This window comes from Saimiri boliviensis, chromosome 4 (genome assembly GCF_048565385.1).
Source record: "Saimiri boliviensis isolate mSaiBol1 chromosome 4, mSaiBol1.pri, whole genome shotgun sequence".
Lineage (NCBI taxonomy): Eukaryota > Metazoa > Chordata > Mammalia > Primates > Cebidae > Saimiri > Saimiri boliviensis.
Window position 1 is genome coordinate 92,727,499 of NC_133452.1, and position 19,255 is coordinate 92,746,753.

General features: G+C 34.7%; 1 protein-coding gene across 3 annotated transcripts in view; it reads left to right on the forward strand.

Moving 5' to 3' along the window:
* Window positions 1-19,255, forward strand: part of CD2AP (CD2 associated protein) — a 156,405-nt gene that overhangs the window by 45,386 nt on the left and 91,764 nt on the right. For all 3 annotated transcript variants that reach the window (XM_003923090.4, XM_074397874.1, XM_074397875.1), the window contains exon 3: window positions 10,337-10,490. In XM_003923090.4, the coding sequence (XP_003923139.2) occupies window positions 10,337-10,490 (154 nt within the window). The remainder of the gene's footprint in view (window positions 1-10,336; window positions 10,491-19,255) is intronic.

Here is a 19,255-nt window from a genome sequence, read left to right on the forward strand (position 1 = left end):
GCAGGACAATATTTGTGGATAAGGGGATTCAATCTGTGAATCCCCTTCACCGTGAACAGTGAAGCAGCTTTTTTTTGGTGAGCTTTGTAGTAATCCTGGAGGTGGTACTACTTACTGTACAACCTGTTACTGATACAATGTTTGTATTTTGCTGCTTTAAAAAATAAGTGGCTATGTTAACAGAGGATGTCTCAGGTGCTGGTAAGTGAACTGCTGTTACTTCTATTTTTAAATCTAAAATGAAATTTTGATCCCTTTTGAAGGCTTTCTTGACTTTAATATATAAAGTGTTTTAGACTTTTTGATATAATTAGGAAGAAGAAAACAAAAATTACCAGTAAGTTTTTCCGGAAGCTGACAAATAAATAAAAATCACTCATGTTTTTTCTTGGTTTCAGCCTAAATTTCTAGCAATTTTTTTCTCTTCATTTAGAAAAAAGATTTTTGAAAAATTAGTTTGAAAATTTATCTTGTATTTAAAAATGTTTATTTTCAGTTTATTTGGAGATTTCCATAGATTAAATGACTAAAAATTAGACAATAGATCTTTAAATGTAATTAGAATTTTTTTAAAAGCTACTTGAAAAATTAGCAATATGGTAAATAGGAAGATAATCTGATATATGTATATGGCTACTTTGGAAAGTCTCAGTGACTTAAAAAAATTATCACATTCTTTTTTTAGAAGAATGCTTATTTAATTTTTGACTTGGTATTCCAGTTTCCATAAGAAGAAATATTTAAGTAAAGGAAATGACAATTTGGTGTTATGTGATGTTTATTTAAAAAAATCCTTTATGAAACCTTTAGTTCTTTTGGATAGATCTCAGTGATGTTTTCCAGTGTTTATAGAAATGTATTCGTGACTTTAATGGAATGGTTCAGGAGCTAGCTTTGTAATAGTTCATTTAGGGAACACTTTGATAATTGATTTACTTTCATTATTTGGTGACAGATTAAGGGGGAAAATCTTGCGAATATTGGAATATTAACTGGAAGACAAGTTTACTTGCTAATTGGGAATTGTAATGAAAGTGGTAGATGTTTTAATTAGCTTGACTGTAGTAATCATTTCACTGTCTATACATACATCAAAACATATTGTATATCTTAAGTATGTGCAATTATTATTTAGAAAAAACAACAGATACGTTGCTTAAGCAAGAAATAATTCTTCATTGAAAATAAGTAAAAAATAAAAACAAAGTGATTGAAAGAATGCTAAAGTTGTGTATAGTTATTGATGGTATAGTAAGTTTTCTGTTACATACTGTTAAAGCATTAACTATATTACACAGATGTTAAGAGTAATTCATTCTGTGACTTGAGTTATTTTAGATAATACTATTCTGAATTCCACACAGACTGTATTCACTGAGTTGGAGAAATACTTGATACAGGAGACAATAGAAAACATATATAACAATTTAGGTTTGATAAAGTGTACTCACACAGCAGATATGTCTTTTTCCAAGTGCCCTGTAACAGTGTGACATAACACTGTTATTTGTAGGCACACCAAATCTTTTATTTTATTTTAAATCACATAAATAACACATATTGAAACAAAAGTCAAAGCAGTATAGAAGTATCCATTGTGGAAAGTACCTTTCTTTATAATCCTCCCTCAACTTTCTTCCATATTTAGAAATTTGGTAGATAGCTTTAAAGACTGTTTCCTATTAGAAAAAATCTTTTAAGTGGAATTATTTTTATCAGTTCCCCTCTTTACATACTATTCTTCACACTATAATTAGAAATTCAAGACATTGTATATAAACCATGTTAATGTTTGCCTTGCACTTAATCTGGAAAGTTAATTTATTATTATTCTCCTTTATGAATTAACACATTCTGTTTCAACTAAGGTATTTTAGATTGGTCACTACTGTAGAAATAATGTAAACCAGGTATCAGGAAAGTTGAGTGCCAGAGCTGGGCTTCTGGGATATATCCTGCTCTTGTTCTAGGACCCAGCACGACTTGTCTGCTCTGTCACTGTCATCTGTGGCCTCAAGGAGCATCCTTGAGAGAGAATTTCCCATGTAAGCCTGATGTTTTTTCAGCTAGAAGAAATTGTAAACACATTAGCCCTCATTTTCTTGCAGTTTTTGTTCTTAAACCCCTTCATCTAGGGTTAAAGGTGGGAGTGATATTTTTTAGATTAACAAAACTAGTGTGAAAAATGTGACCATTATAAAATATTGGGTTATTGTTAGTTCATTTCAATCATTGTGGTATGTCTGAAAGAATGAATAAAGAGAAAAGTTCTTAAGTGTTTTTTTCTACTGTACTTCTCTTGGCTCTCATTTACATTCCTGGATAGAAAAAAAGGAAAGGAGCACGATGCCATTGACAGTGAATTTATATAACTCCCACCACCCCGTTTCTACTTTTGCCTTTTCTAAATTCAGGAATAGTAGTTTAAATAGGAAGTTCCTTTGTCCAAAGTGTAGAGAGCAATTGTATGGCAAAAAGCATAGTTGAGAAGTTTAGAAACTTTCGAAGTAGCCCTGCTATATTATATCTTTCATTGTTGTTTTCCTTGCTGATTTTGATCTGTTCAGACTTAGACGATATGTGTTGATTTCATATCGAGGACATTTTTTCTTGTTGGTTATTTTACTTTGGACTTAAGGGCTTTAGTGAATATCTAATTTAATTTAATCATAATTAAAAGGAAAATCAAATAATGACTTGAAGTAGTTTTTCCTGGACATTCCTTATGTATTATTACTTACATTCCAAAAAACAAAAATGCTTCAGGAGTATGGTAGGCCATTTTGTTAGGTCAAAATCTAAGTCAATCATCTTTCTAGACTCTTTTTTAAAATGTAGGCCTAAAATTAACTCAGTCAAAGCTAAAATAGTTGTCAGTATATACCAGATAAATAGTTAATCCTTATTTTCCTTATTCTTTAGTAATAATCACTTTTTCATATGATCTGATTATGCTTCTGTAAAGTAGGAGATACTAATTTTATATACTCTTGGAAATCCTGAAAGTTAAAAATGATAAAGTATATTCCTTAGATTTTCATTAGCTTAAGCAGAATAATTACTGTGTTTAGGAATTTGGTGATTAGGTAACCTCCCTGTTTCATTTGAGAAATAAAACAAAGTTCTTGACTTCTCACTTGGTTTTTATTATTCTTTGTGACCTTTGAGTCTATGAAATAAAAGTTAATTGCTTTCTGTTTTCAAATCATGATAATGGGCATAGCTATGATTAGGTAGCCAAATTATTATGTGGATATATCACAACATAAAGAAGTGGTTTATAAATTTTGTTGATTATCTTTTTAGTTGTTTTGTTTTGGTTATTGCAATCAAAATTATATATCTTTGATTACCTTAATAGATGAAGAGTAGCTATACCTTTTAGCTCCCCCAGCCATTTGCATTTGTCTTTCAGATGTTATCCTCTTCATTTACATCCTACTCCTTATGTGTGAAGCAAAACCAATCACTATTGCACATTCTTAGCTATATATACAGATTATCCATATTATATTTTTTCTTGGCAACTTTTGTATTGACATTACCTATTGTGCAGGTGGTTTCTCTCATTTGAAGTATGAGATTTAGAGTTTTTCAGAGTTTGCTTTGACTATACATGATTCCTTCTAAGTGAGGACCTTTTTTACTAGATCTCCTGAAGTCATTTTCCAAGCCAGGAAAGGAAGTGACATTGGTAGGAAATAAATACTGCAGTGTTAATATGTATGTTGTTTCCTGGCTCTTTAGGTAAAAGTGAATGAAGGGCAGATGAAGGAATAAACACTAGAAGCCTTACTAACCCCTTAGGTACTAGGTAAAATTTGCTACTGAAATTGATAACCAAAGAGTAGTCTGGTAGAGGTATTATGTGTCCAGAAACTAGGGAAGAGAGTAGGTTGGAGAGTATATGTGTGTGTTTCTACTAGTAGGGGATTGTAGCTGGAAAGAGTGCCAAAGAAGAAGATGGTGGACCTCACAGCAAATTTTACTTTATTTGTAATTTTGCTTAGAGCCTTGAGATGTAAGCAAAATTGTACTTGTGGTAACATCTTAGTTGGTACTGTGTATTTGGAAGGCTACAAACCTGAGTTTTTTCTATCCATCGTATACTATAAGATTTTTAAGTTGCCTTCCCCTTTTTATTTCTATCTTTTGTCCTCAGAAGGTTTATTATATCTAATATCCTTAGATATGATTATATCCTAGAGAAAATTGAAGGTTCCTAAAATGGTTCTAGATCTTGAGCAATGAATTCATACATCATGTTCATGTTTAATTTTTATTAAAGATAACATTAACATCCAAGGTTTTACAGCAGGTGAACACAATGGAACCAGGATTTGTATACAGTTTGTCTCCTGAACCTGTCCTCTGTCACATGTGGTCAGATTGGAATTACTTTCAAGAGGAACAGGATTTGAATACGAAGTCAAGTGCTTCGTCTCCTGTACTCGAAGCAACAATAGATGTCAGAAATGTATTTTTCAGTGTAGGTAGCTTATGAGGCAGACAGGAGAATCCTAAATAAGTAGGTACTCTGGCATGTTGCGGTTGTAACTACTAGTCTTTTATGTAGATTTTATATTTTTGTTAGTATGAAAAATACTTAGTGCAGTCTGAAAACTGAGATTGATGGGTGTTATTAATAGCAAATCAAAGTACTTTTTCTTAAGTATATTACCAATAAAAATAGTGAAGTATTTGTGTATCTTTCATGATTTGTACTTAGTAATTTTTTCAAAAATCTCTGCCCACTTAACTTTTTCCAAAATAAAAGACTTTTTTTTTTTTTTTTTTTTTTTTTCCTCCCCTCCTGGTTGAAAAATGATATGTATTTTTGGAATAGTTACATAAAGAGGTCATATTAATCAGAAATCCTGTATGTGGTAGACATAAATGCCTAGAGAAGTCTGTGAAGATGTGCTCCTACACTGATTGAAAAAATATACCTGTTCTTGCTGCTCTTGGGCTGTCTCCCTTCCCACCTCCCGTGGATCAACTGAAAGTATAATGATGAGACAGGTATACAGAGAACTAGGCTGTACATTTCTTAAATACAGGCGACCAAAATGATTCCATAGGAGCAAAGAGGCGGAGTTAGAAGGAGGTGAAGAGTTTGACGAAAGAAAGGGAAGGGAGAATTATAATATGGAGAATAGAAAGGAGTGTGAAAACAAGGTATACTTCTCTTTCAGTCCTTTCCTGAAGGAGGTAAGTTTCATATAAAGTAGATTCTTATTTCCTGTGGACACAGTGCACCATAATGAATGAAATAATATGCTACCTTGAAGAGGCTGTCCAATAGAAAAAAGGGATAGCATCTGATATTTGGTGATTGGGTATGGAACTTGGAAGTAACTGAGTTGCCAATTGTGCTAGGAAGCTGCTTGGAGTACGTTGAGTGATACCTACAGATTAGTTGTTTGTCCCCAACAGAGAAAGTACTGGATACTGCTTGTGCCAGTGGCACCACCCTGGATTTCCTTAGGTATTTTTGAAAGTGACAAGATTTAGTTTTCTACCCAGAGTTACATGGGAGTTCAGAGTCAAGAAAATTGGGTTCACCAGTAAAAATCAAGTCATCTTCTTTACCTACATTTGGTTTTTAGCTCATACTTGTAAATATATGTTTGTGTCATATTGTTGGCTAAAAAGCTTCTGGGTAGCATGTATTTTTAATAAAAACATATTTTATATATGTGGTGTTATAAAATTGCTTTGTTTTATTGAATAGTGTGATTCAGAATCATTTCTAATATAAATATATCATTCTTTAATGACTACACAATATTTTATCATATGCATAACCTATAGTTTATTTAAATAGTTCGCAATTAATCGCTATTTGAGCTTCTAATTTACTACTTTTTTTTTTGCAAGATGAGACAGAGTATCGCTCTGTCATCGAATATCTGAGCAGTTGCCAAAGTCAGGAACTTGGGCATCATCTTTGACTCTTTCTTCTTAGGTTGTATCTACTGAATTACCTAGATTGTACATCTTGAATATTTTTAGACTCTTTTCAGTGTTTCTCCCCTTTGTCACTATTACAACTTAGGGCACATTCCACTCTCGTCTGGTGTATTTACCTCTAGTGCTGTCTGCCTTCCACTTCCTCCACTATGGCAGCATCTCATCTTCTATTAGGTCCTCACATAAAATCATTTTGTTCAGTGTTGTTTTGTTATAATATTGATGAGAAAAAAATTGGTTCCTGGCTGGAGCCACTGTCTGTGGAGTTTGCATATTCTCAGGTCTGCTAGAGTTTTATTTGGGTACTCCAGTTTCCTCCCACATCCCCAAGATGCAGACTTGAGGTTCATTGGTGTGTCTACATCTTGCCAGTCTGAGTGTGCCTTGCGATGGAATGATGTTCTGTACAGGGATGGTTCCTGCCCGGTACCCTGAACTGCTGGGGATAGGCTCTGAAACCCTGAACTGGAATAGATGGATAAATAATTATCTTACTTGTTTTTGTTAATTTTACTAAATGCATGTGTAGCTCACATTTATTTCAGTGTTTATTGTTAGAAGTGTTTTCATCTTTATTTATAAGTTTGGTGATGTTTTTGTGACCCAGAGGTGTGCTGCAGGAGTTTAACTCTTGTTTAGGTCAACTAGCTTTATGATAAAATTGGTTTCCTTGTACATTGTTTTGCTTAATGTAACAGTTTCTGAGAAAGTATTTAAGACCTTAAGCGGGGACTTGCTGTATTTCAGATTACCTACCCAGACTCAGAGAGCTTAAATCAGCTCTCTACTCGCTTTGCTGTTCCTGAATTTTACCACCCTCGTCATCTTTCCTTTCCTTCCGTGCTCCAGCTAAATTTAGTGTTGTCTTCATTCCTCAGAAGCTCTGTGCTCCCCGTTGCTTTCCGGCCTGCTCATACACCATTCTTTCCTATTAGGACACCTCCTGTTGCTTTCTCTGTACCTTGCTTACTCTCATTTTTTTTTTTTTTTTTTGTCTTAGTAAAGATGTCACTTTCTCCAATAAGTCATCCTGATTTGCCTTACCACCACTGAGTTTATATTGGCTGCTCTTCCTATGTTAGGCATCTGGTGTTTTCTATTTATAGCATTTATCATGAAAAAATTTTTAAAAAGACCTTTATTGAAGTATAATTTATGTACAGTAGCCAGGCGTGGTGACTCAAGCTTGTAATCCCAGCACTTTGGGAGGCTGAGGCGGGTCCGAGGTCAAGAGATCGAGACCATCCTGGTCAACATGGTGAAACTCTGTCTCTACTAAAAATACAAAAAATTAGCTGGGCATGGTGGCTCGTGCCTGTAATCCTAGCTACTCAGGAGGCTGAGGCAGGAGAATTGCCTGAACCCAGGAGGCGGAGGTTGTGGTGAGCCGAAATCGCGCCATTGCACTCCAGCCTGGGTAACAAGAGCGAAACTCCGTCTCAAAATAATAATAATAATAATAATAATAATTTATGTACAGTAAGTGGCATCCATTTAAAATGTAAAATTCAGTAAGTTTTTAAACAATTGTATACAACCATAAAACCACTGGCACAATGAAGATGCAGAGGCTCTATGTGTTTATCGAGAACTCTTGTGCCATTTAACTGTTTGTTTCTCTCTGTGATTCTACCCCAACAAAACCATTGATTTGCTTTTTAATCTATATATTAGTTTGTATTTTCTTAAGATTTTTAATGTGCCGCGTTTATTTTGTGTCTGGCTTTCAATTAGAATTAGAAATTCATGGATGTTTTTGTGTCTCAATAACGTCTTCATTTTTACTACTTAGTATTCCATTGTTTATTCATTTGTTGATGGATGTTTGGATTATTTTTGATATCATACTAAGGTAATCAGTTTTTGGATGTTTATTACAGTAGATTTTAAGTGCCTGATTATATTATGTAATATTTTGTAAAGTGTACAGTACTATGAGAACAAAAGACAGTCTCTCTTGTTAATATTTGTATGCCTAGCTGCTGCCTAGTACTAGTAGGTGCTCAATAAGTGTTTATGGAAATGCTAAAGAGAAGAAAGGTGATACTGTTTCAAGTAGCACAAATATAAATTTACTTCAGTGTATATTGAACCAGGAGTTTTATTAAGGAGTAGTATTCATTCAGTATCTTATTTAGTTTGGTATTTGTGGATATATATTGCTAGAACCGTTTCTCTGTTTACAAAGTAATTGCTTTTTTATCTTTGAAACTTATAACTGAATGTTATTTTAAAATTTGTGGGGTTTTGCTGGGCAAAACTAGTACCAGCACCCAGTGCTCTGAGAGGCTAAGGAGGAAGGATCGTTTAAGCCCAGGAGCTAAAGACCAGCCTGGGCAACATAGCATGATCCTATCTCTACCCCAAAAATGTGTTTTTTGGTATCATACTAAGATAATCAGCTTTTAAAAGTAAAAAGTTTCTTTAAGAATTCTCATTTTCAATTGCTGTGCCAGAGATTCCCATACTTTCTTGGTTTACACAACACCGTTGTTGTCTCTGTCATTGTTTCATGATGCTCCTACACCAAAAGAAAGACCTAAGAGTTGTACGTACTGCTGAATTCAAGAAACTTAATAAGTGTTTATATTTTAACAAGTTAGCCATTTAAAAATAATACACAGAAACTGAAAGAAAAAACACTTTATTCTTAATTACAATTATTACTAATGAAATGTGTACACCTTTTGGGCACTGCACAACTCTCAAATCTTGGAAATGGATAGGTTACCAGTATTCTTACCTGTTCCACATTGATTTTTTTTTAAAAAAAATACAGTTATTAATAATTACAGTACTTTTGCATTGTATTAAAAAAACTAGCAGATTATCAGTTCTCAAGTATTTGAAGTATGTTTTTTAAGAATCCTTTTCACAAGATACTTTTAAAGTGATCTGCAGTACTTTTACAATCATCATAAGAATTTATGAACTTGAGATAGAAGTGTTCTGTTGTAAAAGTTAAAAAAAGTATACTTGGTTGATCACCATGACTTACTCCTGTAATTAATCCTAGTACTTTGGGAGGTGAGGTGCGAGGATCGCTTGAGCCCAGGAAGTTGATGCTGTAGTAAGCCGTGATCACATCACTGCACTCCAACCTGAGAGTAACAGAGAAAGACCTTGTCTGGGGGTGGGGGAAATATATATATATATAACATATATATTATATATATTAAATACTTGCTATATCAATTTAAAATTGTTAATTTTAATATGAAATAAGTGAGATAGGTATCCAGTTTCATTTCCTATTAAATATGGAACATTAGATTTTCATGCACAATGTATTTTAAGATTCCATCTTTCCTTACTTTTTCTGTTTTAAATTAAGTTCGTCTGTTTATGGAGTCCCTATTTTGTTTCATTTATCCCTATGTCTGTCTTTAATGCCAGTAGCACATTGTCTGATTATATTGTTATGGTTTTCCTTTGTATTTTGGTTAACAAAAAGTCCCTTCTTTTTCTTTTCCTTGACGTATTTTCACTGTTCTTAGCCTTTTGTTCTGTATAAATTGAGAAACAGGTTATTGAATTGCTACTCCAAATTTTTTATATACTTCAATTGCATTGATTTATTATATCAATTTTAAGGGAGAACCGATATCTTTATGATACTGAGTTTTGAGTTACTGAACATGGCATAACTTTGTTTTTGTCTTCTTGTCTTTCAATAAAATTTTATACTTTTCCATGATGGTTCACATGTCTTATTTTATAGCCGTGACTTAGATCAAGGGCCATCACACTACCAGCCCACAGGACAGGTCTGAATACCGCCTGTTTTTGTAAGACCCATGAGCTAAGAATGCTAATAATGTTATAAATGGTTGGAAAAAATCAAAAGGATAATATATCATGACATATAAAATTATTTTAAATTAAAATTTTAGTGTCTATAAAGTTTATTGGAACATAGTTATATTCATTCATTTAAATATATGATTGCATTTATAACACACGTAACAGCGTTGATTGTTGCAACAGCATGTGTGGCCTGCAAATTGTAAAATATTTACTGTCTGACACTTTAAAGAAAGTTTGTCCACTTCTGACTTTGAAGTATTGTTTTTCTTTGTATCTCAGTATCTCAGTGTTTGTATCTTGGGGTGGTTACGAAATGGGGGTGGGGTTTGAGCTTCTTTTATCTTTTTCTCCAGTTCTGATAAAACTTAACCTCATGAGTCACTGTTACTAAAATGTGTTTTATTCTTCAGATGTGTTTGAGCATAGCAAAGGTTGAAAACTATTGATACTATGATTTATATAGTAATCACTGTAGCTATTTTTTGATATTTTACATTTGAGGATTTAGTATAAATAAAATGTAACTTAGCTTGCCTCTTTATTTTCCCTTTTGTAGGAAATTAAGAGAGAGACAGAATTCAAAGATGACAGTTTGCCCATCAGACGAGAAAGGCATGGGAATGTAGCAAGTCTTGTACAACGAATAAGCACTTACGGACTTCCTGCTGGAGGAATTCAGCCACATCCACAAACCAAAAACATTAAGAAGAGTATGTAAATAATTCTGCATAATTACATCAAAATAGAAGGATATTTTATAACTGTTTCTAAATTAAGAAAAATTAGTTTAGTCTTTTGTAACTGACTGCAATAAACTTCTTGCAAATTCTCATGTTAATAGTTATTGCCCTGTGTAGTCAATCTTAACTTTTAGTCATATGCAGTCAATAACATAGGGAATACCCAGTATGAATAGCTGGCTGCCATCCATAGGAATTATAAATTAAAGCATGAGGCTCTGTTTCTTACTTATTTTTCAGACTCTGCTGAATGATTAACATTTTACCTTAACTGTATTCTGCTGATTCTTAGCATAGGTAAAAGAATTTTGATAGCCCTTTTTCTTCAGTTGTTAGACATCTGAACATAAACATTTCCAAGGTAGTTGGCCCTGCAGATTACTTTTTAAGGATGTGATACTGTGTAAATATGTTAGGAGAACAATTTGGCAAAGAAGGTGACCATTACATTTGAAATCAGATATAGGTTTGAGTATGTCTTATGACTTCAGAAAGATCATTTAAACTCTTGAGTTTTGTTTTGCTGCTGTTGAGAAAGTGATTAAGAAAAAAAAAAAAAAGGCAAATAATATTGCTTGCTATTCTCAAAAAGCTTACATTCTTGGAAAAGAAACTTATTTAGGTGCAGTGGCTCACACCTGTAATCCCAGCACTTGGGGAAGCTGAGGTGGGTGGATCAGGAGTTCGAGACCAGCCTGAACAACAGAAACCCTGTCCCTACTAAAAATACAAAATTAGCTGGACATGGATGTGCATGCCTGTATTCCCAGCTACTTGGGAGGCTGAGGCAGGAGAATCTCTTGAACCCGGGAGGCAGAGGTTGCAGTGAGCCGAGATCATGCCATTGCACTTCAGCCTGGGCAACAAGAGCAAAATGCCATCTCCAAAAACAAAAGAAACTATGATTTAAAAAGCGTAAAATATTAGATACGTACAACGAATTACAATGTTATGGGAACAGGTAGCAAATTAACATAGTAAAACCTGAAAATCCTTCAGATATTTGTGTGTGTGTGTGTGTGTGTGTGTGTGTGTGTGTGTGTGTGTGTGTGTGTTTTGAGATACATAGGGCCTCATTCTGTTGTCCAGGCTGTAGTGGTGCAGTTGTGGCTCACTGCAGCCTTGACCTCCCAGGCTCAAGCAATCTTCCCACCTCAGCCTATTGAGTAGCTGTGACTACAGGTGCGTGCCACCACACCTGCTAATTTTTGTATTTTTCTTTGTAGAGATGAGGTTTCGCCATGTTGCCTAAGCTGGTTTTGAATTCCTGGGCTCAAGTGATTTTTCCCTGTTGGCTTCCCAAAGTGCTGGGATTATAGACGTGAGCTACCATGCCAGCCTAGAGATAGAATACTTATTACTATGGTCAGTTTGATTTAACCCATCTATGCTTAGTGTTCCATTATTGGAATGCTAAGAATGTAGGCGTTATTACTGTCCTACTGCTCAAGGTCATTGCCAAGGTGTGACTGCAAAAATTCAAAAAATTGCAACCTCCAGCATAAATGGGTTAATAAATAGTGAGTGTTTAATCACATTTACTTTAAATTAATGTCTTTGAAATTATGGTCTATAAATCTCTAGTACAGAAATTTTGTTTACATACATTTCCCAAATTGTGATTGTAAGGCTATTAATAATTTTTATAGAGTCCCCTTATGTCTCAATCTATTACTTTCATATGCTGTTGTCTGTCAAGTCTGGGGAAACCTCTGCTTTTGGATTATATCATCCTTTGATTATTTTCATAAAATGAAAACAAGTTGTCATAAAAATGAAACGGATATTATGACACTTAGACCAGTTAAAGGGTTCTATTTGTTTTTTGTTTCTCGTGGAAATACAATGTCCAAAGAATATTTACATATTACATGTCCTGCTTTCCAGTATTACTGCTTGAAAGTGGAAAGTTTCTGCAGTTGATTTTGAATTCTGAAACTGCTTGGAGATTGGGGACAAGTAAGAGTTTTGTGTCATACAGCTGAACCTCTATATAGAACTTCTGTGCTCAGGGAGAATTTTCAGGCCCATGGGAGATTTTTTTCCATGACCTCTGTCCATTTACAACTTTCTTTCACTCTATGGAACTATAAAGGGGTAAGTTTCTTCTTAAATATAGGCTAGACAAAGAGATTGAAGGTTCTGAATTTTTTTTTTTTTTTTTTTTTTTACTGTTTCATAATTGAGATTTTATTGGTTGAGGATCAGTACAGACATTTCCATTTGTACGCCAATTCTTAACATACGTAACAAAAATCTAAAAAGCCATGTATTGTAATTCTTTTTTAAAGTTATTCCAGTGACTTTCCAGCTTAAAATTTAGATGCAAATTTTCTGTAAGAGGCTATCAAGTACCTGTATCTTCACGTTGATAAGCTGTTACATACATCCCAACAATTCACAACTGAATAGCATGTACACTACATATTCAAATTTTTAATCGTTCACAGCACAGTAACAAAGTTATTAAGAAAACAGGACTACCACACCAAAGATGTTACAGAGTGCACACAATTCTGACAGGGAGAGCCACAATCAGAGTGGTTTTCTTTAGGAAACAATTCTACTAAAAAACAACATGGGAATAGAATTTAAAATGTTCAAGACATTAAAATGCAGGACTGACTCCGTATTGCCATTTAATATGCTTTGTATTATAGGATATAAAAACTAACCCCCCATCTATGGAATGTTAAGCTGACACCCGAGACAGTCAAAGCCTCCCATAATTCAATATCCCATACGATTTTCTGGTTGTACCAAAAAATAAACAACCAGAAAATGATTTCACCTCTTAAAAAAAAGCATTTACACTTAAAAAATGGGATGAGGTGGGATTCCCTCCTTCTTAAAAATGTTTCTAGAGCTACTAAAAAACTTGCATTTACAAAATAGTTGATAAAAATATTCCTCTGGATTGTACAAGAAGGGAGACAGGGACCACTGGTAAGACATGGTATATGGTATTAATCAGACTTGGCTTCTTTCTCTCCTGCTTCATCAGAGGCTGGACTCTCCTCAGTTTTTGTTTCCCCGTTTTCTGCAGGTAAATCTTCTTTAGTTTCTTGGTTAGTCACTTCAGCCTGTTTTCCCTTTGCTCCCCTTTTCCCTTTTGTTTGCACTTTTTTGTCTGAAGATTTATCCTGAAAAAAAGCACCATGTCGCACAGTCATGTTGGCTATCCTGCTAGAGTTCATCCCTTGATATCATATGAGAAACTTCGCTGCTGCCTTTTTCGGCTTCGCTTCCACTTTTGCAGGAGGTTTCGCTGACAACCGCGCGGATCTCCTCTTGGGCTCTTCCTTGGCGGCCCCTTCGGCGGAGCTGACCTTCCTTTTGGGCATCCTGGCGGCGGGGAGGCGCGTGCCGGGTGCCTGCGGGCCGCGGCGCGCCGAAAGCCTTCGCGAAGCTAGGCTGCCTGGCCGCTACCACTCCTCCCGCCGCCCGAGCTGCCGAGACCCCGGTTCTGAATATTTTATTGCTTTATCTTCTAATAGGAAATGATATAGTAGATTTACCTTTCTTAAGAACACTGGATATAAATTCTTTTTTCTTGTAAGAAGGAAAAATTATTATGCAGTTGGTGCCAGGAAGTTTAGGCTCTTTTTTCCTAAGGATCTTTCATAACTTGTTTTTAATTACATGTGCTGCAAGGACTAAATTGGTCATTTGGCGTCAGCTAACATTTAAAGCAGGATGCAGGTTGTTTTTGCTTTTCTGTTTTCCTGTCATTTATGTATTATTTTATGTTCATTAAACTTGATTTTTTTGTGTTACTGTTTGGATCATATCTCTAATTCCCAAAATAGATCAATTATTTAAAAGTGGCTCACTGTATTGTTAAATAATAGCAGATACAACCAGAACTGTTAATATTAATTAAAAAAACACCGAAACTGTTGTATTAAAGTTGATAGTATAAACACTGCAGTATATATGTTCAGTTTAAATCCCTGTGTGCCAAGACAAAGTGAATCTGTGTATGTGTTGATTTTTGTCTAAGCCACTAAAAAGGAGAGGTTCAGATAACTAGTATGATGTTGAGTATCCAAAAGCTGGATTGGACTAGTGAGCTATTCTTCTCTAGTTTCCAGTATATTGGCTTTTTTAGGGTAGTAATGAAGCCATCAAAACCTTTGCTATCAGCCATTACTAAGCATGGTAGCTCATTTGATAAAACAATGAATTATTAATATTTTTTAGAGCAGATATAGAATAGTGTTTTCCAGGAAAACGTCGATTACTATAAGTTGCTAAAGTCAGAGAAGATAAATTTACATTTCTCAAAGCAAAAGCAGGTTGCAAGTCACATTGCTTTCTGACATCCTTGTAAAATCAGCCACAAAGATAATAAAATATTGTGTTTAGAGAGTAAAAAGTTGACATCTTTCAATGTCAGAATATTAACAGTCAATGTGGAATATTGATAGAAATTTCATTTTACATTTGAAAGAAATTGATAACATATAAAATCTCCTGGCACATGTGAGGGAATACATAGTGTTTGTTAACTATATTTTCCTTATTAGTGGAATCTCATGCTACTGCAGAAGTGATTTTTCATCTAATTAATTGTTTTGAGTATAAAAGATATATTGAGGTTGATACTGAGAGATCACTGGTGTTTATACTGCAAGGGATGATGTTGGACATGAAAAATTAGTAGAAAGAATGCCAGTCTACACATTACTTCACTCCCATACAACATTTGGATTGAAAATAATATATTTTCTTATTTTGAGTCAATGCTGAAGAAAATAATAACATTCTGAATACTATCAAATTATGTCCACTGACTGTGCATCTTTGCAGCATACCTTTTGAAAAAATGAGCATGGTTCATAGTAGCTCTTCGACATTGAAATATTCTGACTGATAAGGGGAAAAAGACTCACTCAGATGACTAGATCATCTTGGGTTAGAACACTCTACCCTTTTCAACTGGGTAGGGTGTTCCAACTTTCTTTCTTTTTTTTTTTTTTTTTTTTTGAGACGGAGTTTCACTCTTGTTACCCAGGCTGGAGTGCAATGGCGCGATCTCGGCTCACCGCAACCTCCGCCTCCTGGGTTCAGGCAATTCTGCCTCAGCCTCCTGAGTAGCTGGGATTACAGGCACACGCCACCATGCCCAGCTAATTTTTTGTATTTTTAGTAGAGACGGGGTTTCACCATGTTGACCAGGATGGTCTCGATCTCTTGACCTCGTGATCCACCTGCCTTGGCCTCCCAAAGTGCTGAGATTACAGGCTTGAGCCACCGCGCCCGGCCCCAACTTTCTATTTTAGTTGAAAAATTTTACAATATCTAGAAAAGATGAAAGAATAATTGTGCAGTGAACTTGGTATACCCTTCACCTACATATGGTTGTTAACATTTTATCACACTGGCTTTATCTTTATATACATATCATTTTTTAATGGAATCAATTGAAGGTATGCTACAGAGATCACATTGTCTTTTTCTTCATGATAATGATAATGAAGATTTTCTAAAATTTTGAGTGCCTTAAGTAGAACAACTCAGCAAAGTAGGTAGTGTCTTGAATAGCTTTACCCTTTCATTTAATGGTCTAAGCACTATGATATTTTTATTGCTGAGGATAAGAATTTTTTTTTTTTTTTTTTTTTTTTTTTTGGATATGGGATCTCACTCTTTCATCCAGGCTAGAGTGCATTAGTACAATCTCAGCTCACTGCAACCTCAGCCTCCCTAGTAGCTTGGATTACAGGCACATGCCACCATGCCTGGCTTATTTTCTCTATTTTTAGTAGAGATGGGATTTCACCATGTTGGCCAGGCTGGTCTCAAACTCCTGGCCTCAAGTGGTCCACCTGCTTCAGCCTCCCAAAATGCTGGGATTACAAGCCCAAGCCACTGCTTTGGGCAAGAAAATTTTTATAAAGATTCAGCTGTATGAATGGCTGATTCATTAATTCATGTAATGAATATTTTATTACATGAAAATGATGTATTCATTTATCATTCTTGTAAGATTCATGGCTGACTCACTGTGTTTCTTAACATTTGATTATTTGCTTATTGAAGAAATACATTGATTTATATTTATTTATTTATTTTTTTTGAGATGGAGTTTTGCTCTTGTTGCCCAGGCTGGAGTGCAATGGCACGATCTTGGCTCACTGCAACCTCCACCTTCTGGGTTCAAGTGATTGTCCTGTCTCAGCCTCCCAAGTAGCCGAGATTACAGGCATGTGCCTCCACGCTTGGCTAATGTTGTGTTTTTAGTAGAGATGGGGTTTCACTATGTTGGTCGGGGTGTTCTCAAACTCCTGACCTCAGGTGATCCACCTGCCTTGGCTTTTAAAGTACTGGGATTACAGGTGTAAGCCACCATGCCTGGTGAAGAAATTTATTTTAAAAATTGGGTAGTTAAATAAATTTTAATGCTTTAATAAAACCTGAAGATATTTTTTCCTGAGCCAACTGGAAGCAAACACTGGATCAGAAATCCTTTTGCTGCTATTTCTGAAGTTTTAGCATTCAGCCGCCCACTTCTTGTTGGGGTATGCTCTTATTTTAGCATTTGATGGAAACATTAAAAACAATAATCTTCAATGAGAAATGGTTTCATAATTTAGGAGCTTTGTTTGATCTGAATATTTACATCTATTTTTCAGACACGAAATACATAACTATTCTTGTTTATTCACATTTAGAAATTAAGGATTTTCTGTTTTATTAGAAAAAGAACAAGGACAGTCATCTTCCTGAGTCTGAAATTTGACTTACTGAGTCACACAATTTGTTTTTTTTTTTTAAAAAATGCTGAACAGCAAAGTTTTCTGAAATTTTTGAACTCTTGTGTGCTAAATACCTTTATATCTGTAGATAATATGATCATGAGAAAAAGTAATAGTCTAGGCAGTTAAATCTGCCACATAAAGCTAGGTATGAAGGATGATTCAGAATTCACAGTCTATTGGGGGTGAACATCAAGTTACTATAAAATAGAGATGATAGTTATAGTTTTCTCATAAGATATGAGACATTAACATATTAAGTAATTATAAGTACTTTTTAAATGTTTACAGTTATTCTGGCGTTTTATACTAAGAACTGTATGAGAGACATATATGCAGTGATAATTCAGATGAAAAGGTAATTCTGTACAGGGTTGTCAAACAAAGTGTACTGAAGCTCTTCTTTAGGTAGGATGTACAAGCACATGGAGATTGGGAGTATCGCATTCAAGGAAGAAATGCAGCTTCTGGCAGACCCACAGAAATAAACAAGTATATGGTGTTTTAGGGGAATAAAAATCTAGTGTGACTAGACGATATGAGCTATGTCAAAGCACTAAGTAATCTGTAAAGGAGGCAGCATACTATCATGGAAAGATAAAAAGCTTAGAAGTGGGCATAATATTCCAGAAGTGGATATAATTTTAGCTCACTTTGGCTATGTGGTCTTTGATGGATTATTTAACTTCTGTTTTCTTTTTTCTTATTGGTAAATGAGATAGTGAGTATTAATGCTTTGTTGTGTGAGAGATGTGAAGAATTTAGCATAGTGCTGGTACATGAAAGAAATGCAGGATGTCCCTGCCTTTGCTGTACCTCCTTTATTCGCTTTGTTAGTAGCTTTACTTACGTAATTATTTTTAAAAGACAGTTTTTGTACAATTAATTTTTTATAGATCTGAGAAGTATTAAAAGTTACTTGTGATACAAAAATACTAATAGATGGGTGTGGCGACTCACACCTGTAGTGCTAGCACTTTGGGAGGCTGAGGTGGGTGGATCACTTGAGCTCAGGAGTTCAGGACCAGCCTAGGCAACATGGCAAACCCCATCTCTACAAAAAAATACAAAAATTAGCCCAGCATGGTGGCAAGTGCCTGTGGTCCCAGCTACTTGAGAGGCTGAGGTGGGAGGATCAAGTGAGCCTGGTAGGCAGAGATTGCAGTGAGCAGAGGTCATACTACTGTACTCCAGCTTGAGTGACAGAGTAAGGCCCTGTTTCAAAAAAAGAAAAAAAAATACTATTTATTTATTTATTTATTTTTTAATTGGACTTAATTTCATGTATCCTTTTATGGACACCTCTGTTCTTTTTTCTTTTGTGCTTAGCATGGGTTCTGATACATTGTAGAAATTAACATTTGTTGACCTTATGCAGTTTGAAATGTGAAAAATCTCAAAATCCCACCTTAATTGTGCTGGCAGTTAAATTAATGGGTGGATTCAGTATAAGCAGTCACCTCAATTTATGAGTGAACCCTATTTAAATATGAAATAATGTGTAATTATCTTTTTTTTTTAAATGACTCATAGTTTATGGTAATAATAGCTATTTAGACATCTTTATTCAATGTGACTCTGCTTTGATTAAGTGAAACTTTTTTTTTTTTGGCAGATGATTCTATTAATACAAACTACTTGGGGAAAATTATGCTTAGTGTGAGAAGAAGAAATAAAACTCCTGGTTAAAATGTAACTGGGCTGCTCAAACTTCATTCATTTGCCTGGGTGGGGGACTAATGAGTAGTCCAGTTCACCTCAAGTCCAATTTTAAGAGATACTAAAATTCATGAAAAAGAAACCGCATTTTTAAAAAGGTCTGAATTTATCAGAAAGATAGAAAGGATTTTCTTTTTGTAAGAACACCTGGAGCAAAATAGATGCTTCTTTTCAATAATATGGATTGTTTGCCTCTTGTCTATGAAGTGCTAACCACAAATAATACATTAATGAATATATTTTCTCAAGGTCACT